We start from the raw sequence: 27,544 nt of genomic DNA on the forward strand, positions 1-27,544 counted from the left end.
AACATTAGCATAGGTAGCATAACAAAGGGAACTTTTTAAACCTTAAAATGACAGTAGGATAGGGAATTGGGCAACATTTTACTTTGTGGCTCCTTAGAAGTACTGAAAAGCAAGTTAATGGAATTAATAGAATTAATATGATGGAGATTATATCTTTGCTTTTACTTCACTAATTTATCAGCTACTAAAGTTTAATCTTTTAATTGTTTAGGTGTAAATATCTGTTAGAACAGAAGGGGCAAGAATATATAAACAATATTCATTTAACTCATTCACTTGAGGAGTGTCTGGTAAGTCTCATATAATTTATATTTTCAAATTCACATTTCAAATTACAATTTATATTTTCATTATATAATTTATATTATATCATTTGTTTTATAGTTATTCATGCAAAATTCACAGTATAGTATTATAAATCAATATATGTGTACATTACATCAAAACACAAATTTTAAGTTAAAAACAAAATAATAAATGTATGATGGGCTTTAAAGGTGAGAGCTAGCCAGGCACAGTGTTTCACACCTGTAATTCCAACATTTTGAGAGGCCAAGGCGAGAGGATTGCTTGAGCCCAGGAGTTTGAGATCAGCCTAGGCAACATAGTGAGACCCTGTCTCTACAGAAAATTTTAAAAACCGGCCGGGCGTGGTGACTCACGCTTGTAATCCCAGCACTTTGGGAGGCCGAGGCGGGCGGATCACGAGGTCAGGAGATCGAGACCACGGTGAAACCCCGTCTCTACTAAAAATACAAAAAATTAGCCGGGTGTGGTGGCGGGCGCCTGTAGTCCCAGCTACTCGGAGAGGCTGAGGCAGGAGAATGGCGTGAACCCGGGAGGCGGAGCTTGCAGTGAGCTGAGATTGAGCCACTGCACTCCAGCCTGGGTGAAAAAGCGAGACTCCGTCTCAAAAAAAAAAAAAAAAAGAAAACTTTAAAAACCAATTAGCCAGACTTGTGGTACATGCCTGTAGTCCCAGCTACTTGGGCGGCTGAGGGGAAGGATCACTTGAGCCCAGAACGTCAGAGGATGCAGTGAGCCAGGTTCATTCCACTGTACTCCAGCCTCGTGAGAAAGGGAACCTTTCTCAAAAAAAAAAAAAAAAAAAAAAAAAAAGGAGAGCCTAAAAGTGTTCTATCTACCTGAAGAAATTTGTCAAAAAATAATCAGGAGAACTGATTTAAGTATCATTGTAGGCAAAAATGGGCTTGAAGAACTAAAATATTAAAAGTCCTTTAGCCTTCTGAAATTAATCTTTGTATAATGTGCTTGTACTCATAAGTAGTTTTAAACTTTTTGCAGACAATAAAATCTCAAAAACATATCTGAATTGATAGGATGGACGCTGGGCACGGTGGCTCACGCCTGTAATCCCAGCACTTTGGGAGCCGAGGCGGATGGATCACCCAAGGTCAGGAGTTCAAGACCAACTTGGCCAACATGATGAAACCCCGTCTCTACTAAAAATACAAAAATTTAGCCAGGCATAATGGCGGGCGCCTGTAATCTCAGCTACTGGGGAGACTGAGGCAGGAGAATTGCTTGAACCTGGGAGGTGGAGGTTACAGTGAGCTGAGATCACGCCCACTGCACTCCAGCCTGGGCAACAAGAGTGACACTCCATCTCAAAAATAAAAAATAAATAAATAAATAAATAAATAAATAAATAAATAAATAAATTGATAGGATGAACTGAGGTGGCCAAGGCATCAGTAATAGGTGGAAAGAACCCTGGACTAAAATGGGAGACTAGAGTTGCCCCAGTGACTCTGCCTTGAAGTCATTCATTCTTCCTGGGCCTCAGCTTCTTGTTTGTAAAATGAAGGGATTAGATTAGATAATCTGATAACTTCCTTCTAGCTCCATCAGGCTATGCCTTTTGTGAATATTCACATATTGAATTGGAATAAAGCCAATTTATTTTAAATTTATGATTAATTTCACTTTTCAAATGGAAATGATTGCCTCTACCAAAAGTAATTCTAACTTGCAATTCCTATTCTGTTACAGGTAAGAACTACTGAGAAACACCATCACTAACTAGAAGAATTGGTAAATATGCTTGTTAACTCTCCTTTTAATTTAACTGCCAATTTATTTATTTATTTATTTATTTATTTTTTATTTTTTATTTATTTAGAGACAGAGTCTCACTCTGTTGCCCAGGCTGGAGTGCAGTGGTGCGATCTCAGCTCACTGCAACCTCTGCGTCCCGGGTTCAACTGATTCTCCTGCCTCAACCTCCCGAGTAGCTGGGACTACCGAACCTGGGCGGTGGAGATTGCAGTCAGCTGAGATCGTGCCAGTGCACTCTAGCCTGGGCAACAGGGCAAGACTCCATCTCAAAAATAAAAGAAAAAAAAAATCAGTCAGACGTGTCTATATTAAAAATGTTAGTAGGCCATCAGATAGTTTTTCCAAGTTCAGGAGGAACACTGATAGGCTGCCTCATTACCATCTCTGCTAAAATCACAAGAGAAAGGGTGAAGTGTCTTTTTGTACCTGGGGTTCCTTAAGTAAGCCAAAATTATTTCAGTTTTCTACTAGTGTGCCATTACCCTGATAAGCCCTAACCCACCTGCTTCTTTATCCCATACTGTCATTGTACCTTCCCCAGCTTTTTCACAGAGGTGTAAGGTTTGGTTTGTTTACCTCCTGTTACCTCATGGAGAAGTAGAGGTTTTAAAACTCAAAAAGTGGGCAGAGAAAGATACTATGCTAAGCAAGGAAGGTAATTGTTATCCCAACTTTTCAGATGAAGAAACAGAGTCAGAGAGGTTAAGTGACTTGTACACAAGCACATTACAAATCGTTAGTGGAACTAGGACCACAAGCAAGGTCTTCTGAATCCTACATCACAGTGCAGATCTCATTTTCAACTTAGGTATCATATTTCAAAAGCAGTAGAAAGTTTAATTTAGAATATGTCTAGTGATTCCCCACTTCCTAAACTGGTACCATCATCTATTTAGTATCTTAAGAATTACAAGGGGCTGGGTGTGGTGGCTCACGCCTGTAATCCCAGCACTTTGGGAGGCCAAGGCAGGTGGATCACCTGAGGTCCGGAGTTCGAGACCAGCCTGGCCAACATAGTGAAACTCCGTCTCTACTAAAAATACAAAATTAGCTGAGTGTGGCGCCGCACGCCTGTAATCCCAGCTACTTGGGAGGCTGGGGCAGGAGAATTGCTTGAACCTGGGAGGCAGAGGTTGCAGTGAGCCGAGACCACGCCATTGCACTACACCCTGGGCAAAAAGGAGCAAAACTCTACCTCCAAAAACAAAAGAAAAATACAAAAATTACCAGGGCGTGGTGGCACGCACCTGTGGTTCCAGCTACTCAGGAGGCTGAGGCATAAAAATTGCTTGAACCTGGGAGGCGGAGGTTTCTGTGAGCTGAGATCGTGCTACTGCACTCCAGCCTGGGTGATGGACCGAGATTCTATCTCAAAAATAAATAAATAAATAAATAAATAAATAAATCAAACAAACATAAATTCAGCTCCATGACTGCTCCTGCAGAGCAGGGCTACCCCCCACGCAGTGAGTGGCATTACTACTGTTTAATTGCAGAACACTATCATTACCCCAACAAGAAACTCCATGCTCACCCATCAACAGTCATTCTCCATTGCCCACCCTACCCCTAGGCCAAGGCAACCAGTAATCTACTTTCTGTCTCTATGGACTTGCCTATTCTGGACATTTAATATAAATGGAATAATGTAATATGTGTCCTCAAGGTGTATCCAGTTGTAGCATATATGAGTACTTCATTCTTTTTATTGTAGAAAGAGTCCATTGTATAAATAATACCACATTTTGTTTATCCATTTGTCAGTTGACATTTGGCTTGTTTCTACTTTTTGACTATTATGAGTGATGGTTCTATGAACATCTGTGTATAAGTTTTTGTATAGACATGTTATATACCCAGTTCTCTTGGGTATATATCCAGGGATGGAATTGCTGGGTCATGTGGTTATTCTATATTTAACCTTTTGATAAACTACCAGACAGATTTCCAAAGTGACTGCACCCTTTAACATTCCTACCAGCAGTGTATGAGGATTTCATTTTCTCTACATTCATTATCCATCTTATTTATCACAGCCATTCTAGTGGATGTGACATGGTATCTCATTGTGGTTTTGTTTTGCATTTCCCTGATGATTAATGATATTGAGCATCTTTTCATGTGCTTATTGGCCATTTGTAAATCTTCTTTGTAGAAATGTCTGTTCATCTCCTTTGACTTTTTTTTTTTTTTGAGACGGAGTCTTGCTCTGTCGCCCAGGCTGGAGTGCAGTGGTACAATCTCGGCTGACTACAACCTCTGCCTCCTGGGTTCAAGCGATCCTCCTGACTCAGCCTCCCTAGTAGCTGGGATTACAGGTGCTCACCACCACACCTGGCTAATTTTTGTATTTTAGTAGGGACGGGGTTTTGCCATGTTAGCCAGGCTGGTCTTGAACTCGTGACCTCAGGTGATCCACTCGCCTTGGGCTCCCAAAGTGCTGGGATTACAGGTGTGAGCCACCATGCCCGGCCCATTATTTCTTCTTTTTTTTTGAGACAGGGTCTTGCTCAGTCACTCGGGCTGGAGTGCATTAGTACAGTCACGCTCACTGTGGCCTCGACCTCCCTGGCTCAAGCAATTCTGCTGCCTCAGTCTTCCGGGTAGCTGGGACTACGGGTGTGCGCCACCACACCCAGTTGATTTTTGTATTTTTTTATAGAGAGAAGGTTTCGCCATTGTTGCCCTGGTGGTCTCAAACTCCTAGGCTCAAAGAATCTGCCTCCCTTGGCCTCCCAAAGTGCTGGGATTACAGGTGTGATCCACTGTGCCCAGCCTTGACCATTTTTTATTTGGGTTGTCCTTTTTCTACTGAACAGTCTAGGGGGATGGGTTATCTTTTTGTTACCGAGTTAAAAGAGATCTTTATGGCCGGGCGCGGTGGCTCACGCCTGTAATCCCAGCACTTTGGGAGGCCGAGGCGGGCGGATCACGAGGTCAGGAGATCGAGACCATCCTGGCTAACACGGTGAAACCCCGTCTCTACTAAAGTACAAAAAATTAGCCGGGCGAGGTGGCGGGCGCCTGTAGTCCCACCTACGTGGGAGGCTGAGGCAGGAGAATGGCGTGAACCCCGGGGGGCAGAGCCTGCAGTGAGCCGAGATCGCGCCACTGCACGCCAGCCTGGGTGAAAGAGCGAGACTCCTTCTCAAAAAAAAAAAAAAAAAGAGATCTTTATATATTACAGTTTTTTTTTGGCCTCTTTTACTTTCTAAATGAAGATTATAGTTATTTATATCTAAAAGTCCCTGTCAGATTTATGATTTGCAAGTATTTTCTTCCATTCTGTGGGTTTCCTTTTTTTTTTTTCCCCCCCCAAGACGGAGTCTTGCTCTGTTGCCCAGTCTGGAGTGCGGAGGCGTGATCTCTGCTCACTGCAACCTCCACCTCCCAGGCTCAAGCAGTTCTCCTGCTTCAGCCTCCCGAGTAGCTGGGATTACAGGTGTGCACCACCACGGCTGGCTAATTTTTTTGTATTTTTAGTGGAGATGGGGTTTCACCATGTTGGCCAGGCTGGCCTCAAACTCCTGACCTCATCATCTGCCCACCTCAGCCTCCCAAAGTACTGGAATTACAGGCGTGAGCCACTGCACCCGGCCACCTTTTTCACTTTCTTGTTGGTGTTCCTTGAAGCATAAACGTCTTTATTTATTTATTTATTTATTTTTGAGACGGAGTTTCGCTCTTGTTGCCCAGGCTGGAGTGCAATGGCGCCATCTCGGCTCACCGCAACCTCCGCCTCCCAGGTTCAAGCAATTCTCCTGCCTCAGCCTCCCCAGTAGCTGGGATTACAGGCGTGCACCACCACGCCCGGCTAATTTCGTATTTTTAGTAGAGATGGGGTTTCTCCATGTTGAGGCTTATCTCGAACTCCTGCCCTCAGGTGATCCGCCTGCCTCGGACTCCCAAAGTGTTGGGATTACAGGTGTGAGCCACCGTGCCCAGCGAAACGTCTTTAATTTTTATGAAATCCAATTTACCTATTTCTTGTGTGTGTTCCTCGTGCTTTTAATGTCATATTTAGGAGACCATTGCCTAATCCACGGTCACCAAGGTTTATACCTATATTTTCTTCTAAGAGTTTTATGGTGTTATATCTTACATTCTGGTCTTTGATCCATTTTGAGTTAATTTTTGTACATGGTGTCAGGTAGGGGTCCATGTCCTTCCTTTTTGTTTTTAGCAAGTTGAGTTTGAGATACCTGCAGGACATTGAAGTAGGAGGATAATAAAACCTGTATAAATGAGAGTAAGATGTTGCTGGTAGGGGAAGTGTCTGGAAAGACCTTTTTTTTTTTTTTTGAGACGGAGTCTCGCTCTGTCACCCAGGCTGGAGTGCAGTGGTGCGATCGTGGCTCACTGCAACCACCGTCTCCCGGGTTCAAGTGATTCTCCTGCATCAGCCTCCCGAGTAGCTGGGACTACAGGCACATGCCACTGCGCCCGGCTAATTTTTGTATTTTTAGTAGAGACAGGGTTTCGCCATGTTGGCCAGGCTGGTCTTGAACTCCTGACCTCAGGTGATCCACCTTAGCCTCCCAAAGTGCTGGGATTACAGGCGTGAGCCACCACGCCCGGCTGGAAAGACCATTTTTCAGAAGGGTCGATGAGGGAATGGAAGGGAACCACCAACATCTAATTAGGTGGGCACAAGTAATGGAGCAACAAAACAAACTGAAAATAAAAACAAGTCAAAGATAGGAGAAGCAGGAAAGAGCAATGTCTAGTTGCCCTCTGGATATTTCCACCTAGAATGCATCTCTAAAAACCACTCAGACTGAATCTAATCCTGCACTGTTTTCTCCTGTATTGGTTAATGGTACCACAGTTCACAAGGTTGCCCAGTAATTTATGTTGTTCCTAAGCCCTTTGCTCTCTGTAATCCTTTTACATTTAATTAATCATCAAATTTGATGGATTCCACCTTTTTAATGTTGCTTCAGACTTTCCCACTTATTCTGCTCTAGTTGAGGCCCTTCCTTGTTTTTCAACTGGACAATTGTAGTAGTCTCCTAACTGGTCTTTTGTCTGTATTATAACCTCCCAACAGAGTTTTTCTTTTTTGTTTGTTTTGTTTTTTTTGTTTTTTTGAGACAGAATCTTGCTCTGTCGCCCAGGCTGGAGTGCAGTGGCGCCATCTCGGCTCACCGCAACCTCCGCCTCCCGGGTTCATGCCATTCTCCTGCCTCAGCCTCCCGAGTAGCCGGGACTACGGGCGCCCGCCACCATGCCTGGCTAATTTTTTATATTTTTAGTAGAGGTGGGGTTTCACGGTGTTAGCCGGGATGATCTGAATCTCCTGACCTCGTGATCTGCCCGCCTTGGCCTCCCAAAGTGCTGGGATTACAGGTGTTAGCCGCTGCACCTGGCGAAGTCTTTTTTTTTTTTTTTTTTTTTTTTTTTGAGACGGAGTCTCGCTCTGTCGCCCAGGCTGGAGTGCAGTGGTGCGATCTCGGCTCACTGCAACCTCCGCCTCCCGGGTTCATGCCATTCTTCTGCCTCAGCCTCTAAGTAGCTGGGACTACAGGTGCCCGCCACCACGCCTGGCTAATGTTTTTGTATTTTTAGTAGAGACGGGGTTTCACCGTGGTCTCCATCTCCTGAGCTCGTGATCCACCCGCCTCAGCCTCCCAAAGTGCTGTGATTACAAGTGTGAGCCACCGTGCCCGGCAGTCTTTTTGTTTTTGGTTTGGTTTGGTTTTTTTAGACAGAGTCTCACTCTGTCCCCCAGGCTGGAGTGCAGTGGCACAGTCTCAGCTCACTGCATCTCCGCCTCCTGGGTTCAAGCGATTCTCCTTCCTGAGCCTCCTGAGTAGCTAGGATTATAGACGTGTGCCACCATGCCCGGCTAATTTTTGTAGTTTTAGTTGGGGCATGGTTTTCCCATGTTGGCCAGGCTGGTCTTGAACTCCTGACCTTGTGATCCACCCGCCTTGGCCTCCCAAAGTGTTGGGATTACAGGTGTGAGCCCCCGTACCCGGCCTTTTTTTTTTTTTTTTTTTCTTTTTTTTGAGACAGAGTTTTGCTCATGTTGCCTAGGCTGGAGCGCATTGGTGCGATCTCAGCTCATTGCAACCTCTGCCTCCTGGGTTCAAGTGATTCTCCTGCCTCAGCCTACCAAGTAGCTGAGATTACAGGTGCCTGCCATCACGCCCAGCTAATTTTTGCATTTTTAGTAGAGATGGGGTTTCACCATGTTGGCCAGGCTGGTCTCAAACTCCTGACCTCAGGTCATCCACCTGCCTCGGCCTCCCAGAGTCCTGGGATTACAGACGTGAGCCACTGCGCCCGGCCTGAAGTCTTTCAAAATACATTTTTTATTTGTCCAGTGTATTATTTTATAGTGCACTTTCTTCATCTGTAAAGTAACAGGGCCAGGCGTGGTGACTCATACCTGTAAGCCCAACACTTTGGGAGGCTGAGGTGGGAGGATTGTTTGAGACCAGCCTGGGCAACATCTTGAGACCCTGTCTCTACCAATAATAAAAAAATGAGCTGGATGTGATGGCACGCGCCTGTGAAGATCGCTTGAGCCCAGGAGGTCAAGGCGGCAGTGAGCCATGAGGGCACCACTGCATTCTAGCCTGAGTGACAGAGTGAGGCCCTGTCTCAAAACAAACAAACAAGCAGACAAACAAACAAAAAAACCCCAGGGAGGTTGGGCTTAAGGGCTAGTTGATTCCAACAATTCAAAACCCATTATAATAGTTTTTAAGCTTGATTATCTGAGATTCTGTCAAGGAAAAAAATTCCATGTAACAATCCCAGGCCAGGCATGGTGGCTCATGCCTTTAATCCCAGCACTTTGAGAGGCCAAGTCAGGGAGATCCCTTGAGCCCAGGAGTTCAAGACCAGCCTGGGCAACCTGGTAAAACGCTATCTCTACTAAAAATAGAAAAATTAACTGGGCATGGTTGTGCGTGCGCCTGTAATCCCAGCTACTCTGGAGGCTGAGGTGGGAGGATCACTTGAGCTCAGGAGGTGGAGGTTGCAGTGAGCCAAGATCAGGGCACCCCATTCCAGCTTGGGGGACAGCAAGATTCTATCTCAAAAAACAAAAACAGGAATTTGAGGCCAAATTTATGGATTATATATTTTATCTGCTCTGTATATGGTTAATAATAGGTTATCCTTTATATGATAAAAACATACTTATGTCCGTTTTGCAGGACTTGGCATGGGCTTTTATTGTTTTAAGTTATGATACATTTGTAGCTCTGCTGTTTGATACATTTTGGGATTTGATTTTGGTATGATTTGGTACGCAGTCTTTGTTATGGATACATGTGATTCACCTTGTTACGATATAGTTTTATGTATTTCAAGGATATGGATCATAGTGAAAAGTCACGTTTACCTGTACAGACTGAGAATAGCTTGATCTCAGATGGTCAGATGTTGAACTAAGTGGATTAAAGCTGATTTCTTAAACTGGACAAGGCTGCTGCTGTTGTGTATTCCCTGGCACTTATAAATACTTATATTATGGCTTGAAATTTTATTCTTATTTCTGTAATCATTTTATTCACCTTAAATACAGAAATACAGACATCTGGCTGGGTGCAGTGGCTCACACCTGAAATGCCAGCACTTTGGGTGGCCGAGGCGGGTGGATCACTTGAGGTCAGGAGTTCAAGACCAGTCTGACCAACAGGGCGAAACCCCATCTCTACTAAAAAAATACCAAAATAAAAAAAAAAGCTGGGTCACGCCTCTGCAATCCCAGCTACTTAGGAGGCTGAGGCAGGAGAATCACTTGAGCCTGGGAGGTGGAGGTTGCAGTGAGCTGAGATCATGGCACTGTACTCCAGCCTGGACAACAGAGTGAGACTCCATCTCAAAAATAAAGAAAAAAAAAAAACACAGACATCTCAGCATATATTACCATGTGACTTAACCTTTCTATGGTTCCAGCTAATTTTTTAGGCCTTGAAAGGGAAGGAAGCCTAACATTTTCTGCTACCTCATTGGACTGTCCCTTCTGCCAGTAATCCTTGTAGTAATTTCCTTAGACCTATATTGGTCATAATCACTGGGTGCATGACCTTTGATGAGTAACAGAATCACTGTTTCCTCATATTTCAGATGAGGCCTATGATATGATATGTAGGTTAAATTAGATACCATATATGAAAACATTCTAAATTGTAAAACACATTACATAGGTTAGTTACTATCAAAGGTAACATCGTAAAAGAAGAGAAGATGAGCTATAGAATCACACAAGCCCATGCTTAAATTTTGACCTTACATTAAACCAAATAAGATTGATTTTTTTTTTTGAATTGAGACGGAGTCTCACTCTGTCGCCTAGGCTGGAGTGCAGTGGCGTGATCTCAGCTCACTGCAACCTCTGCTGCCCGGGTTCAAGCGACTCTTGTGCCTCAGCCTCCTGAGTAGCTGGGAGTACAGGCACACGCCACCGCGCCCGGCTAATTTTTTGTATTTTTAGTAGAGGTGGGGTTTCATCATGTCAGCCAGGATGGTCTCGATCTCCTGACATCGTGATCTGCCCGCCTCGGCCTCCCAAAGTGCTGGGATTACAGGCGTGAGCCACCGCGCCCGGCCGTCCTTTTATTTTCAACTCAAGTTAACAATAAGTTGGCCGGGTGCGGTGGCTCATGCCTGTAATCCCAGCACTTTGGGAGGCCGAGGCGGGCAGATCACCTGAAGTTGGAAGTTTTGAGAACGGTCTGGCCAACATGGCGAAACCCCATCTCTACTAAAAATACAAAAATTAGCCAGGCGTGGTGGCGCGCCCCCGTAGTCTTGCTACTCAAGAGGCTAAGGCAGGAGAATCACTTGAATTTGGGAGATGGAGGTTGCAGTGAGCCGAGATCACGCCACTGCACTCTAGCCCGGGTGACAGAGCAAGACTCCATCACAAAAAAAGAAACCCAATAAGTAGCAATCAGGTATCACCTGTGTTTCTCAGCCCTTCCCTTCTGCTGCTGGTTTACTGCCACTCAAGCAGTGGACCAAAAGGCATTTGTTTCTGGCCATCCACCATGGACATGACCTGATGACTGCTTTTATCTCTGGGACTTGACCTATATCCCTCTCTCTCTTTTGGATAGCTTTTCATTCTGTCTCCCAGGGTACAGTGCATTGGCACAATCATAGCTCACTGCAGACTCTGCTTCCCAGGCTCAGGCAGTCCTTCCACCTCAGCTTCCTGAGTAGCTGGGACTACAGGCATGTGCGGACTACAGGCATGTGCAACCATGCCCGGCTAATTTTTAATTTTTTTTTTGAGACGGAATTTTGCTGTTGTTGCCCAGGCTGCAGTGCAATGGCGCAATCTCAGCTGACCGCAACCTTGGCCTCCCGGGTTCAAGTGATTCTCTTGCCTCAGCCTTCCTGAGTAGCTGGGATTGCAGGCATGCGCCAGCACGCCCGGCTAATTTTGTTTTATCTTTTTTTTTTTTTTTTTTTGAGACGGAGTCTCGCTCTGTCGCCCAGGCTGGAGTGCAGTGGCGCAATCTCGGCTCACTGCAAGCTCCGCCTCCCGGGTTCACGCCATTCTCCTGCCTCAGCCTCTCCGAGTAGCTGGGACTACAGGCGCCCGCCACCACGCCCGGCTAATTTTTGTATTTTTTAGAAGAGACGGGGTTTCACCGTAGTCTCGATCTCCTGACCTCGTGATCCGCCCGCCTCGGCCTCCCAAAGTGCTGGGATTACAAGCGTGAGACGCCCGGCTAATTTTGTATTTTTAGTAGAGACAGGGTTTCTTCATGTTGGTCAGGCTGGTCTCGAACTCCCGACCTCAGATGATCCTCCTGCCTCGGCCTCCCAGAGTGCTGGGATTACAGGCGTGAGCCACCACACCTGGCCCAATTTTTATTTTATTTTTTTTTGTAGAGACGGGGTCTCACCATGTTGCCCAGGCTGGCCTCGAACACCTGGGCTCAAGCAATCCTCCTGCTTTGACCTCCCAAAGTGCTGGGAATACAGGCGTGAACCACCATGTCTGGCCCTCTCTCTCTCTCTCTTTTTTGAAACCTGATGATTGCCAGGCACGGTGGCTCACGCCTGTAATCCCAGCACTTTGGGAGGCCAAGGCGAGCAGATCACTTGAGATGAGAAGTTTGAGACCAGCCTGGCCAACATGATGAAACGCTGTCTCTACTAAAAATACAAAAATCAGCCAGACGTCGTGGCGGCACACACCTGTAATCCCAGCACTTTGGGAGTCTGAGGCAGGTGGATCACTTGAGGTGAGGAGTTTTGAGCCTAGCCTGACCAACATAGTGAAACCACATCTCTACTAAACATAGAAAAAAAAATTAGCTGGGCCTGGTAGCACACACCTGTAATCCCAGCTACTTGGGACGCTGAGGCAGAAGAATTGCTTGAACCTGGAAGGCGGAGGTTGCAGTGAGCCCAAATCGTGCCACTGCACTCCAGCCTGGGCGACAGAGCGAGAGTCCGCCTGAAAAAACCAAACAAACAAACAAAACAAAACAAAACCCTGTGGGTTGCTCAGAGGCAGTTACCTATGTAACTAGCTGGCAGAAATTCTCAGGATAGGCAAAAAGATAAGAACCAAAGAACATATCCTTCCCTAAGTCATAAAAATTACTTTCTGTGAATGAAAAGCCAAAACTTTGCATTACCAGGCCCTGCTATTGATAGTTTACTTGGCCAATGTATTCACAGAGGGAGGAAGCATTGTCACATGGCAAATAACCAGACTACACCCATAGTCTGGTTGGCAGGATCGTACAAGGGTGCCTGACTAATCAAGAGTCTACCTGTTTATTTCTTTACATTAGAATCTAATATATTTGCTATGTAGAATTTAGAAAGTTAAGAAAAGCACAAAGAAAATAATTTAATCTCACTGCTCAGAGATAACCACAGCAGAATTTTGATATGTAATTTAGCCTGTCTTTATATATCTGTATTTTTTATAATTTGGGTTATATAATACAACATTATTTTGTAACCAGCTTTTTCCGCTTAATACAACATCTTGGTGCTCGCTTTGGCAGTACATATACTAAAATTGGAATGATACAGAGAAGGTTAACGTGGCCCCTGTATAATATATGTATATTTTAAAAATACATCCTGAACATGAATTTTTAATGGTTGCCCGGTGGCCCATATTACCATAGTATTGTCCTCTTTTGTTAGATATTGAATTGCTTTTAGTAAATAGCACTTTATGGAACATCCTTATATATACATTCATAATGAAATGATGGGGTTTTTTTTTTTTTTTGAGATGGAGTCTCCCTCTGTTGCCCAGGCTTGAATGCAGTGGCGCAATCTCGGCTCACTGCAACCTCCACCTCCCGAGTTCAAACAATTCTCCTGCCTCAGTCTCCTGAGTAGCTGGGACTACAGGTGTGTGCCACCACCCCCAGCTAATTCTTGTATTTTTTTTTTTTTTTTTTTTTTTTGTGGAGCCTAGGTTTTGCCATGTTGGCCAGGCTGGTCTCGAATTCCTGACCTCAAGTGATCCACCCACCTTAGCCCCCAAAGTGCTGGGATTACAGGCATGAGCCACTGCACCTGGCTGATCAGGGATTTTTTTTTTTTTTCTTTTTTAGAGACGGAGTTTCGCCCTTGTTTCCCAGGCTGGAGTACAATGGCACAATCTCAGCTCACTGCAACCTCTGCCTCCCAGGTTCAGGCGATTCTCCTGCCTCAGCGTCCCGAGTAGCTGGGATTACAGGCATGCACCACCATGCCTGGCTAATTTTTTGTATTTTTAGTAGAGACGGGGTTTCACCATGGCCAGGCTGGTCTTGAACTCCTGACCTCAGGTGATCCGCCTGCCTTGGCCTCCCAGAATACTGGGATTACAGATGTGAGCCACCGCGCCTGGCCTGATCAGGGATTTATTTATTTATTTATTTATTTATTTTTCTTTTTATTTTTTTTTGAGAATATGTTTAGAACTAGAATGGGTGGTTCAAGAGATAATCATCTATTTAAGACTTTTAGAACATATATTGCCAGATTACCTTCCAGAAAAGATGTACCAGTTTTTAGTTCTAACAGGCAGATGCCTCTTGCTTCATACTCTCCGGCCACTGCGTTTTCGTTGTTGGTAGTAATGTTGACCTTTGCCAAATAGGATAAAAATGTTATCTTTTAAAGTGTTTATTTCTTTGATTATTAATGAGGTTTAACATTATTGCATATGATGTTTGTTGACCATTAATATTTCCCACTTGTAAATTTGCCTGTTTTCTATCAACATATTAATCTTTTTCTTACAGATTTTTTTTTTTTTTTTTTTTTGAGACGGAGTCTCGATCTGTCGCCCAGGCTGGAGTACAGTGGCACCATCTCGGTTCACTGCAACCTCTGCCTCCCAGGTTCAAGCGATTCCCCTGCCTCAGCCTCCCGAGTAGCTGGGATTACAGGCATGTGCCACCACGCCCGACTAATTTTTGTATTTTTAGTAGAGACGGTGTTTCACCATGTTGGCCAGGCTGGTCTTGAATTCCTGAACTCAAGCGATCCACCCACCTCGGCCTCCCAAAGTGTTGGGATTACAGGTGTGAGCCACTGCACCCAGCCTTCTCATAGATTTATAAGTATATTCATACTACTTTTTTTGTTTTTTAAGACAGTGTCTTGACCTGTTGTATAGGCTGAAGTGCAGTGACGCAGTCACAGCTCACTGTAACCTGGAATTCCTTGGCCTGCGTTGCCCAGTCTGGTCTTAAATTCCTGGGCTCAAGTGATTCTCCCGCCTTAACCTCCCAAAGTGTTGGGATTACAGGGGTGAGCCACCGCATATGGCCTCATGCTGCTTTTTTTTTTTTTTTCCAACTACTTTAGTCAAATGCTTCTTAAGACTATTACTAGTCAAAAACAAGATAGATTAAATGGAGGTAGTGACAGGACACTGCCCTGTTTGAGGCCATCTATTATTGGTGCAAAAAGCAAACATTACATAAGTAGGTTTAGATGGAAGGTCATTCACTCCAGCATTGTTCATAATAGTAAAAAACTAGTCAAACACAGTGGTTCATGCCTATAATCACAACACTTTGGGAGGCCAAGTCAGGAGTATCGCTTGAGTCCAGGAATTCCAGACCAGCCTGAAGAGCATAGAGAAACCACATCTCTAAGAAAACTTTTTAAAATTAGCGGGGCATGGTGGCATGTGGCTATAGTCCCAGCTACTCAGGAGGCTGAGGTGGGAGGATTGCTTCAGCCCAGGAGGTCGAGGTTACAGTGAGCTATGATCACACTACTGCACTCCAACTCAGGCAACAGAGCAAGGCCTTGTCTTAAAAAAAACAAAATTTAAATAAAAAGGAAAATAATATGAGTAAACTCTACCCATCAGTGGTAAATACCACATATTTCTATCAATGTTAGGCAGTCTTCCTAGAATAATCCCATTAAAGAAAATCCAAAATCGTTGTATGAAAAAATACACAGGTTTGTTCCATGTGTAAAAATCTTTTAATCTTGGTACATTTTTTATCAAAAACATTCACACTACTTGAATACATTAAAAGAGTACAAAAGCATTCCAGTGTACATATGGACACACAAAACAAAGGGAATGCTTTGTAGTGAAATTAGGAGTAAATACAAGAATGTTAAAGGAGAGAGTCTCATATTACCAGAGTCAGTGAAATTAACTGCCTTTTTTTTTTTTTTTTTTTTTTTGAGACAGAGTTTTGTTCTGTCACCCAGGCTGGAGTACAGTGGCACGATCTGGGCTCACTGCAACCCCTGCCTTCTGGGTTCTCATATCTCAGCCTCCTGAGTAGCTGGGATTATAAGCATGCACCACCACGCCTGACTACTTTTTGTATTTTTAGTAGAGATGGGTTTTCCCCATGTTGGCCAGGCTGGTTTCGAACTCCTGACCTCAAGTGATCCGCCTGCCTCGGCCTCCCAAAGTGCTGGGATTAGAGGCATGAGCCACCACGCCTGGCCATTAACTGCTTTTTACAACACAAATTATACCTGTTTGGAATTAGTTTTTAAATATATAAGCTATAGGACGTACAAACACCAATGTGAACAACTGTCAGAGAATTTTGTAATTCAGGAGCATAGCTTCAAGTGCTTCATAACATGGAAAGCAACTCCTAAAAATAGTAATTGCCTTAATTTCTTAAAAGTTAGAAAAAGCATTCCAGAAAGTGATTTGTTAACAATTGGCAACAGAAGAACAACATTAGAAATAAGAATACTGGGAACATAAGAACTGAGGTCCTCCAGTACCAAGAGATAGAATCAAACTTTTTCTCATTAGAATTTAAAGAATATAGCCACGCGCGGTGGCTCACGCCTGTAATGCCAACACTTTGGGAGGCCGAGGCGGGCGGATCATGAAGTCAGGAGGTCGAGACCATCCTGGCTAACATGGTGAAACCCCATCTCTAAAATACAAAAAAATTAGCCGGGCGTGGTGGCGGGCGGGCGCCTGTAGTCCCAGCTACTCGGGTGCCTGAGGCAGAAGAATGGCGTGAACCTGGGAGGCGGAGCTTGCAGTGAGCCGAGATCGCGCCACTGCACTGCAGCCTGGGAGCGAGACTCTGTCTCAAAGAAAAAAAAAAAAATTTAAAGAATATAGTTAAAGGAAAAATTCACTGGGCTCTGTGAAACAGGTTAAATATGTAACCGCTTCAAACAGAAATGACTTAGTCCTCTCACCTAGTTCTGAAAATGTACTAACATCCCATTTTCCATATCAAAAGCACATAATTTCATTAGCAAACCCCTTTTTGTTTTAGACTTAAAATCACCTCTGATCCACCAAAGTTTATGCAGTTACCAAACTACTATTTTAATAACATTTTGACAGCTTTATTAAGATAAAATTTATATACCATAAGATCCATTTAAAGTATATAGTTCAGTGGCTTTTAGTATATGCAGAGTTGTGCAGCTATCACCACAATCTAATTTTAGAACATTTTCATTACTCCACAAACAACCCCAGTAACCATTTGTAGTCACTTCCTATTTCCCCCTCCCCAGCCCTAGGCAACCACTAATCTACTTTCTGTTTCTATTTATTTCAATAACATTTCAAACTTGTAATATTATTGTTCTCATGCCTATTCTAGGTCGTTGGCTCAGAGGTTTAAAAGCTCTTAAACTACCCAAATTTACAAGTCCTATGACATCCTCATTCAGAAAACATTCAAATGATGGTTTCATAATGTTACGATAGTTCCGTCTTCTAAGAGTTTTTGATCTGGAGCATATGTTTCAAATTCTGTGTTTGTACTACTGCTAAATTCACTTAATTAGAAGAAGTAAAATCATTCTGTCGAGACTCAAAAGTGAGTTTGTTCTGTTTGTGTTAACGATTCCAGGCTTTTGATGGTAGGAATGGCTTTAGCAGTCTTCTGTGGCACACCATTATCTTAAATAATAATGTCACCTTCCCCACTATCTTCATCCTTTGGCTCAAAGTTTGGTTCAATCTGCTGTGGTTAGGCAAGAAGGCTATTATCAGTAGATTGGCTGGAGCTACCAGAAGTCTGACTGTTCCCAGTAACATTATTCTCCTGGTTGCTGATCTCACTGTTAGGATGAGGTCGCTGCTGTTTGCACTCATCATGTCTGTTTACTTGATTGAGATGCTTCCCTGAAACTTATATACCATCAACTTCTAAAAACTTCATCATTAACAGTTCATTGTTCTGTGTTGTGAGCCAGGCCTGGAACAAGCCAGGATATAAAAGATCCCTGGGATGCTCTCTAAGCCATGTGGTGTCTCCCTTAGGCTAGAACCATCCTGGATATAGAGTCCTAGGGGATGCTTAGTTCCTGGGAGAACATCCGCATCTATGATTGAAGACACAGGTCTGAAGTCTTAGGGCATAGCAGTGACTGGATATAGCCTTTTTCTGTGGTTGACAAAACCACAGAAAGAGAGATTTTTTTTTTTTTTTTTTAGACGGAGTCACTCTGTCACCCAGGCTGGAGTGCAGTGGCACAATCTTGGCTCACTGCAAGCTCCGCCTCCCAGGTGCACGCAATTCTCCTGCCTCAGCCTCCTGAGTAGCTGGGACTACAGGCGCCTGCCACCACGCCCAGCTAATTTTTTGAATGTTTAGTAGAGACGGGGTTTCACCGTGTTAGCCAGGATGGTATCCATCTCCTGACCTCATGATCCGCCCGCCTTGACCTCCCAAAGTGCTGGGATTACAGGCGTGAGCCACCGCGCCCGGCCAGAAAGAGAGGTTTTAAGTGACAATATTATTAAAGACATTCTGGAGAAAAAGATCACCTATAATCCCGTCACCTTAACATTTTCTCGGTTTATTTAATACTACTTTGAGTCTTGTCTATAAGTATACATTTTCATGCAGTGGTAATCTGGCGTGCATTCTACCTTATATCCTTTTCCCCATTAAAATAACCTTTATTCTACCTATTTGAAAACCTTGGCTGGGCTCAGTGGTTCACGCCTGTAATCCCAGCACTTTGGGAGGCCGAGGCGGGCGGATCACGAGGTCAGGAGATCGAGACCATCCTGGCTAACACAGTGAAACCCCTTCTTTACTAAAAATACAAAAAATTAGCTGGGTGTGGTGGCACATGCCTGTAGTCCCAGCTACTTGGGAGGCTGAGGCAGGAGAATCCCTTGAACCTGGGAGGCGGAGGTTGCAGTGAGCCGAGATCGCGCCAATGCACTCCAGCCTGGGTGACAGAGCAAGACTCCGTCTCAAAAAAGAAAACCTTAAGGCTGGGCGCGGTGGCTCATGCCTGTAATCCCAGCACTTCGGGAGGCGGAGGCGGGCGGATCACCTGAGGTCAGAAGTTCAAGACCAGCCTGACCAACATAGAGGAACCCTGTCTCTACTAAAAATACAAAGTTAGCCGGGTGTGGTGGTGGGTGCCTGTAATCCCAGCAACTTAGGAGGCTGAGGTGGGAGAATCACTTGAGCCCAAGAGGCGGAGGTTGCGGTGAAGAGAGTTCGGGCCATTTCACTCCAGCCTGGGCAACAAGAGTGAAACTGTCTCAAAAAAAAAAAAAAAAAGAAAGAAAGAAAACCCTAATAAAAAAAAGAAAAGCCTGGCACAGTAGTTCACACCTATAATCCCAGCAGTTTGGGAGTTCGAGGCAGGTGGATCACCTGAGATCAGCAGTTCAATTCCAGCCTGGCCAACATGTTGAAACCCTGTCTCTTCTAAAAATAAAAAAAAATAGCCAGGCGTGGTGGCGGGCGCCTGTAATCCCAGCTACTTGGGAGGCTGAGACAGGAGAATGGCTTGGACCTGGGAGGCGGAGGTTGCAGTGAGTTGAGGTCACGCCATTTCACTCCAGCCTGGGCCACAAGAGCAAAACTCTGTTTCAGAAAAAGGCAGAAATAGAAACTTTTGCGTCGTATACAGACACCAGGGTTTTGTATGTGCCTTTGTCTCTGTATCCCCCACCTTCGCGTTCCCACATTCTCACTAGATTAGCTGTCAGCCTCCTCTCCTTGGCACCTCCTGGTGGCTCTCTTTACACAGTTGACTGGACTAGATGTGTGTACATACATGTATACTGTAAAACCTTACATATCACCATTGTAGAATCTCCCAAACCCTTCATTTAAACATGCACCATTGGCTTGCTCGTCCTTTTTGTCCCATTTTTTGCTTCCGTAGTGCTATTTTCCCAACTACTGTTACCCTTAAGATTCCTGACTGCCCAGCCCCTTTATACCAAAAGCTTTCTTTGACATTTTTCTCTTTCCGTGCCTTCCTGACTTTCCACTTACTGAAGATGCTTTCACAGAGAAGCCTTAAATTATCCCAGCATACTTTATTGCACCCACACCTTTTCACTTCAAAAACCTTTTTGTCACCCTTGTCCAATATTCGTACCCTATTTTCTTCTATATTCTCAATTCATCTGCTCCATATATACTTGTTTTCTGTGGTATCATTTTGCCCACCTCCGTTTCACTTAGATCCTATATTTTTTTACCCTGTCTTACCCTTTTTGTTTGGTGCCTTTCTCTAAACCCAAGGTTTCTGTCTTTCATCAGTCATCCTTCCACCTTTCACTCTTAAACTCTGGTAATTCTGGTTTTCCTCCTTCTCAAAAAGCTCACACTCTGCTAATGTGTATATATTGTTCACTTGAGTGCTTCTAAATAAATATTTACTTTTCAAAAGAGTGAAATCTGAACTGTTAGCATGGAAGCAACCTCTGGGAAGATAAGATCTCCACTCGAAAGCTTCAAATTGAGATTCTCCTGCTCATGTTGAATGATGGTTTTATCTAATATTTTCTGAAATAGGGTGACTGCTTGAACTACACAAAATTGTGAAATGAGAATATCTTTGATTTTTTTTTTTTTTTTTTTTTTTTTTTTTTGTATTTTTAGTAGAGACGGGGTTTCACCATGTCAGCCAGGATGGTCTCGATCTCCTGACCTCGTGATCCGCCCGCCTCAGCCTCCCAAAGTGCTGGATTACAGGCGTGAGCTACCGCGCCCGGCTATCTTTGATTTTATACTTCTATTTTTTTTTTTTTTTTTTTTTTTGAGATGAAGTCTCACTCTGTCACCCAGGCTGGAGTGCAGTGGCACAGTCTCGGCTCATTGCAACCTCCGCCTCCCAGGTTCAGGTGATTCTCGTCCCTTGGCCTCCCGAATAGCTGGGATTACAGGCGTGTGCCACCACGCCCAGCTAATTTTTGTAGTTTTTGGTAGAGAAGGGGTTTCACCATGTTGGCCAGGCTGGTCTTGAACTCCTGACCTCAAGTGATCCGCCCACCTCAGCCTCCCAAAGTGTTGGGATTACAGGCGTGAGCCACTGTGCCTGGCTACTTACATCTATTTTGACTGACTTGAAATAAAATTTAACACCTCAGGGAAGGCAATTCTCATGTGTTTTGAATTATACTGAGCATTAATTCTTCAGGATAATTATAGACTTGGAAATGTTTAATCCAGTCTCCTAGTCCATGCTGAAGTTCCTTTAAGTGATAGGAGGAACTCATAATCTACAAGGCAACCCAATCCATTTGGTGCTACTATTGATTGTTATAAAGCCCATCCTTGGGTTAAAAGCTACTGTTTATAGTTGTATTTAATGACCTTAATTCTGCCGTCAAGCTATATAAAATTTGGATCTGTTTTCTACGTGATAATCTTTTAGATATCTTAAGGTAGTTAGTCTATCCTCTCTACCCTTCCCCTCACAGTTTTTCTACCCTTTGGGATAAATATCCTTCGCTATTCCGACTATTTCTCATATGATATCATTTTTATCATCCCGATTGCTCCCTAAGGACATTAAACTTTGTTAATGTCCCTTCCAAAATGTATTTGGAACTGGAAATAATATCCCTTGGTAGCTGAATTGGATCTGGATGTTGCACATCTGGACACTAATGCAGCCTGAAGTTGCTGTAAGTTTTTTAGTCGACTTGTAATGTTGGCTTATGATGAATTTGTAATTAATTAAAATCCCAAGGTTTTAATATGGATGATTGCCTTTAAGTGATTTCTTCTTAAACTAAGTCTCCATCTTCTTTTAGTTATGCAACAGATTTTTTTTTTTTTTTTTGAGACACTCGCTCTGTCGCCCAGGCTGGGGTACAGTGGCACGATCTCGGCTCACTGCAACCTCCACCTCCTGGGTTCAAGCAATTCTCCTGCCTCAGCCTCCCAGGTAGCTGGGATTACAGGCGGCTGCCACCATGCCAGGCTAATTTTCTTTCTTTCTTTCTTTCTTTCTTTCTTTTCTTTCTTTCTTTCTTTCTTTCTTTTTTTTTTTTTTTAGTAGCGACGGGGGTTCTCCATTTTGGTCAGGCCGGTCTTGAACTTCTGACCTCAGGTGACCCACCCTCCTCGGCCTCCCAAAGTGCTTGGATTACAGGCGTGAGCCATTGCGCCCAGGCTTTTTTGAGATGGAGCCTCGCTCTGTCGCCCAGGATGGAGTGCAGTGGCATGATCTTGGCTCACTGCAACCTCCGCTGCCCGGGTTCAAGGGATTCTTCTGTCTCAGCCTCCCGAGTAGCTGGGATTACAGGTCCCTGCCACCACGCCTGGCTAATTTTTGTATTTTTAGTAGAGATGGGGGTTTCACCATGTTGGTCAGGCTGGTCTCAAACTCCTGACGTCAAGTTATCCGGCCGCCTTGGCCTCCCAAAGTGCTGAAATTACAGGCACGAGTCACCATGGCCGGCCTATGCACCAGATATTTTTTAAAAACCAGATGTAAGACTTTACACTTATCCCTATTAAATTTTATCTCATTAGCCTATCAGGTAGCCTTGGTTTTTTTCTTTTCTTTTCTTTCTTTTTTTTTTTTTTTTGAGACAGAGTTTCACTCTTGTTGCCCAGGCTGGAGTGCAGTGGCGCGATCTCGGCTCACTGCAACCTCCGCCTCCCGGGTTCAAGCGATTCTCCTGCCTCAGTCTCCCAAGTAGCTGGGATTACAGGCATGCTCCACCACGCCCGGCTAATTTTGTGTTTTTAGTAGAGACAGGGTTTCTCCATGTTGGTCAGGCTGGTGTCGAACTCCTCACCTCAGGTGATTTGCCCGCTTCGGCCTCCCAAAGTGCTAGGATTACAGGTGTGAGCCACCATGCCCGGCTGGTTTTTTAAAGAATAGTCAAGTGCAGAGTGAGAAGGGGGAAAAGAGTAGAACAAGGAGTTTGATCAGCTTTGGTTTCTTTGAATCTTGATTTTTGTCATCCAGTTTATTGTGCTGATTCAACAAAGGGCCTTGAAGCTAATGTTGGAATGTTTTCAGACATCTAGGAAATGATAATTCATCAGAAGTCATGGAGACTATATTCCAAAAGTTTTGCGCAGATATAACTCAGCTGTTGAGGTATATGAGTTAATACCACTATAAATTGACATGGCCAAGAAAGACTGAAGTCCATTGTCAGCTTGCTTTGTGTTGAACATTACTCCAAAAGAGATTAAATTCTAAGACATATTGTGTCAACATAAAGGCAAAAGAGCTGGCTAATTCTTCTCAAGAAATCAATTAATGGCTGGGCGCGGTGGCTCACGCCTGTAATCCCAGCATTTTGGGAGGCCGAGGCGGGCGGATCACTTGAGGTCAGGAGTTCGAGACCAGCCTGACCAACCTGGAGAAACCCCATCTCTACTAAAAAATACAAAATTAGCTGGGCATGGTGGCACATGCCTGTAATCCCAGCTACTTGGGAGGCTGAGGCAGGATAATTGCTTGAACCCGGGAGGCGGAGGTCGCAATGATCCAATATCGTGCCATTGCGCTCTAGCCCCTCAGCAAGAGCAAAACTCCATCTGAAAAAAAAAAAAAAAATCAATTAATGCACACATAATATAGACACAGAGTCATTGTTACCATTCTCTTATTTTGCCTTTGACAAGTTTATATTGAACACGTTACCAGGCAATGTGGGAGATTCTGGAGAACCAGGTTTGCCTCATAACTAGGGTTACCATATGCTCTAGTTTGCCTGGGGCAACCCTGATTTATGCCTGTTGTCCCAGTGTGATTATTACTAGTGTGATTTTTCACTTTGAGAAGTGTCCAGGTTTGGAGGATAAATTATCTTTCTACCCTTCTCATAACCTAACGGGTTCCTTTTAGTATTTTATCTGGGTCAAAATTACACAGCTGTAATTTGGCAGCTCTAATAAGACTGCAGCAATACTTATCTTCCATTTGAACAGATTGTTACTTGACCAGGGGAAGTTAATAGCAAAAGTAACCGCAGGGCACATGTATGTCATGGGCAAAAAAAAAAAAAAAAAAAAAAAAAAGTAACAGCAGTTAAGGTTTGCAGGTACTTAGAATTTTTCCTGAGCCACCCTCTAGAGGGCAGTGTTATGTATATATCTGTAATCCAGTTCCAACAAAAAAAGGGCTCTCATTCATGCATGAAAATCAGAAATATTTCATACTCTTAAAGAACACATTGGAACCAATATTATGATTAAAACATTTTGCTAAGCAAAGAAATATTAAAAATTAATTCATTAACATTCTGAACATTCTTTAACTTGTAAAAACAACTTTGATGCCTTGAATATATAATGATTCATTATAACAATTATGCATAGACTTTAATAATCTGCATATTTTATGCTTCTTTCATGTTTTTCCTAATTAATGATTTGACATGGCTAATAATTATAATATATTCTGCATCATAGTTTACATATTTATGTAAAATAAGCATTTAAAAATTATTAGTTTTATTCTGCCTGCTTAAATATTACTTTTCTCAGAAAGAGAAAACAGAAATGCTAGATTTTACTTTATGACTTGAATGATGTGGTAATGTTGAACTCTAGTATTTAGAATTAGAATGTTTCTTAGTGGTCGTGTAGTTATTTTTATGTCATAAGTGGATAATTTGTTAGCTCCTATAACAAAAGTCTATTGCTTGTGTTTCACATTTTGGATTTCCTAATATAATGTTCTCTTTTTAGAAAAGGTGGACAAGTCCTATTTTCAAGAGAAGATGACTTTTAACAGTTTTGAAGGATCTAAAACTTGTGTACCTGCAGACATCAATAAGGAAGAAGAATTTGTAGAAGGGTTTAATAGATTAAAAACTTTTGCTAATTTTCCAAGTGGTAGTCCTGTTTCAGCATCAACACTGGCACGAGCAGGGTTTCTTTATACTGGTGAAGGAGATACCGTACGGTGCTTTAGTTGTCATGCAGTTGTAGATAGATGGCAATATGGAGACTCAGCAGTTGGAAGACACAGGAAAGTATCCCCAAATTGCAGATTTATCAACGGCTTTTATCTTGAAAATAGTGCCACGCAGTCTACAAATTCTGGTATCCAGAATGGTCAGTACAAAGTTGAAAACTATCTGGGAAGCAGAAATCATTTTGCCTTAGACAGGCCATCTGAGACACATGCAGACTATCTTTTGAGAACTGGGCAGGTTGTAGATATATCAGACACCGTATACCCGAGGAACCCTGCCATGTATAGTGAAGAAGCTAGATTAAAGTCCTTTCAGAACTGGCCACACTATGCTCACCTAACCCCAAGAGAGTTAGCAAGTGCTGGACTCTACTACACAGGTATTGGTGACCAAGTGCAGTGCTTTTGTTGTGGTGGAAAACTGAAAAATTGGGAACCTTGTGATCGTGCCTGGTCAGAACACAGGCGACACTTTCCTAATTGCTTGTTTGTTTTGGGCCGGAATCTTAATATTCGAAGTGAATCTCGTGCTGTGAGTTCTGATAGGAATTTCCCAAATTCAACAAATCTTCCAAGAAATCCATCCATGGCAGATTATGAAGCACGGATCTTTACTTTTGGGACATGGATATACTCAGTTAACAAGGAGCAGCTTGCAAGAGCTGGATTTTATGCTTTAGGTAAACTTTATTATAAAACCAATAAATAGCTTCCCAAGTATGCCAGGGTTCATAAAAAGTAAATAGATGCCCTTAGCCCCCTGAACTGGTAAATATTTAGGTATAACTTGGCATGATTATATATATATCTGTATTATTCTGTGAACTCTTACGTTGAACCTGTAACGTAACTACTGAATTTATGTGAAAAAGACTACCATATTATGAGTCATGCTTCTCTTTATGTAATTGTTTTTAGGAAGTAGATAACTTGCAAAAGATGGTAGACATCCCCAATAGCAAAATGGGTCTAATAGTAATATTAACCATCATTTATTGAGCACTTACTATAAGTGCTCAATACGTATACTTCATGCATTTTCTCTAAGCTTCACAATAGCTTTGTTTGTTTGTTTGTTTGTTTGTTTGTTTTTGAGACGGAGTTTCGCTCTTGTTATCCAGGCTGGAGTGCAGTGGCATGATTTAGGCTCACCGCAACCTCCACCTCCCAGGTTCAAGCGATTCTCCTGCCTCAGCCTCCTGAGTAGCTGGGATTACAGGCATGCGCCACCACGCCCGGCTAATTCTGTATTTTTAGTAGAGACAGGGTCTCTCCCTGTTGGTCAGGTTGGTCTCAAACTCCTGACCCCAGGTGATCCACCCGCCTCGGCCTCCCAAAGTGCTGGAATTACAGGTGCATGCACCACGCCTGGCTAATTTTTGTACTTTTAGTAGAGATGGGGTTTCACCATGGCCAGGCTGGTCTCGAACTCCTGACCTTGTGATCTGCCCGCCTTGGCTTCCCAAAGTGCTGGGATTACAGGCATGAGCCACCGCGCCGGCCATATGAGTACTTTCAAATGGACTGTGGTAGACATTTCAGGAAGGGCCATTGGAGTGATTGCTTCTAAAGATATTTTAAAAAGTTATACCATTATATATTTGACCCATTTATTTTAAGATTGAATAATGCCTATAAAATATTGGTTATTTCAAAAGATTTTATTTATGTACCATCATATAGTAATCTTGAAGGTTTGTTTAGTGTCATGTAGCTATAAACTTAGAGAAACTTACAATTTCATTATGTAGAACTTTAATGTTACTAATACTTGGAACATAACTTGTTTTAAAATTTCACAGTTTGAAACAGTAAATACAATATTGGTGTCCCAAATAACATACTAAAAAGAAAGTATGGCCGGGCGCGGTGGCTCCCGCCTGTAATCCCAGCACTTTGGGAGGCTGAGGTGGGTGGATCATCTGAGGTCAGGAGTTCAAGACCAGCCTGGCCAACATGGCGAAACCCCGTCTCTACTAAAAATATAAAAATTAGCTGGGCATGATGGCACGCGCCTGTAATCCCAGCTACTCAGGAGACTGAGGCAGGAGAATCACTCGAACCCAGAAGGCAGAGGTTGCAGTGAGCCGAGATCGCGCCATTGCACTCCAGCCTGGACAACAAGAGTAAAACTCCATCTCAGAAAAAAAAAATAATAATAAAATAAATAAATAAATAAATGAAAATAAAGTATGCCAGGCGCAGTGGCTCACGCCTGTAATCCCAACACTTTGGGAGGCCGAGGCGGGCGGATCACTTGAGGTCAGGAGTTCAAGATCAGGCTGGCCAACATGGTGAAACCCCATCTCTACCAAAGATATAAATTAGCCGGGTGTGGTGGCGCATGCCTGTAATCCCAGCTACTCGAGAGGCTGAGGCAGGAGAATCGCTTGCACTCAGGAGGCAAAGGTTGCAGTGAGCCAAGACTGTGCCATTGCACTCCAGTCTGGGGAACAGAGCCAGGCTCAGTCTCAAAAAAAGGAAGAAAGTAACAATTTTAGTTTTTAACATAAAACTTGGGCAGTTTTATTTTTGTCTTCTGTAAAAATACCTCAGATTGAATCAGTGAATTTAGTGTGTATTTCTTCCTCAAAGGATAAAGATCGTATCTGTTACTTAGATGTGAATTTGAATGTCTTGTTTTAAGCTGTGAGATTTTCATGTTTTTTAGATGTGCTTAATTTTTAGGTGTTAAATGAATATTTTTGTGTAAGCTTCTAATTGCACAAATACATATATTCCTGTGTGTTTTCGCAGGTGAAGGTGATAAAGTAAAGTGCTTTCACTGTGGAGGAGGGCTAACTGATTGGAAGCCCAGTGAAGACCCTTGGGAACAACATGCTAAATGGTATCCAGG

The 27,544-nt window shown here is 43.3% G+C and overlaps 1 protein-coding gene and 1 non-coding gene across 2 annotated transcripts; both read left to right on the forward strand.

Annotated features, from left to right (window-relative positions):
• Window positions 1-2,035: 2,035 nt before the first annotated feature.
• Window positions 2,036-27,544, forward strand: LOC115834390 (E3 ubiquitin-protein ligase XIAP-like; the record flags this gene model as incomplete). The annotated part of the gene is made up of 3 exons (XM_030809139.1): window positions 2,036-2,055; window positions 24,459-25,367; window positions 27,445-27,544. Coding segments are annotated over exons 2-3 (977 nt in total), but the record flags the coding sequence as incomplete, so codon positions are not given.
• On the forward strand, window positions 13,058-13,166 carry LOC115834391. The gene has a single exon (XR_004029279.1). It is a non-coding gene; the product is annotated as a U6 spliceosomal RNA (small nuclear RNA).

Source organism: Nomascus leucogenys, unplaced genomic scaffold, assembly GCF_006542625.1.
Source record: "Nomascus leucogenys isolate Asia unplaced genomic scaffold, Asia_NLE_v1 2699_29970_qpd_obj, whole genome shotgun sequence".
NCBI classification, from domain to species: Eukaryota; Metazoa; Chordata; class Mammalia; order Primates; family Hylobatidae; genus Nomascus; species Nomascus leucogenys.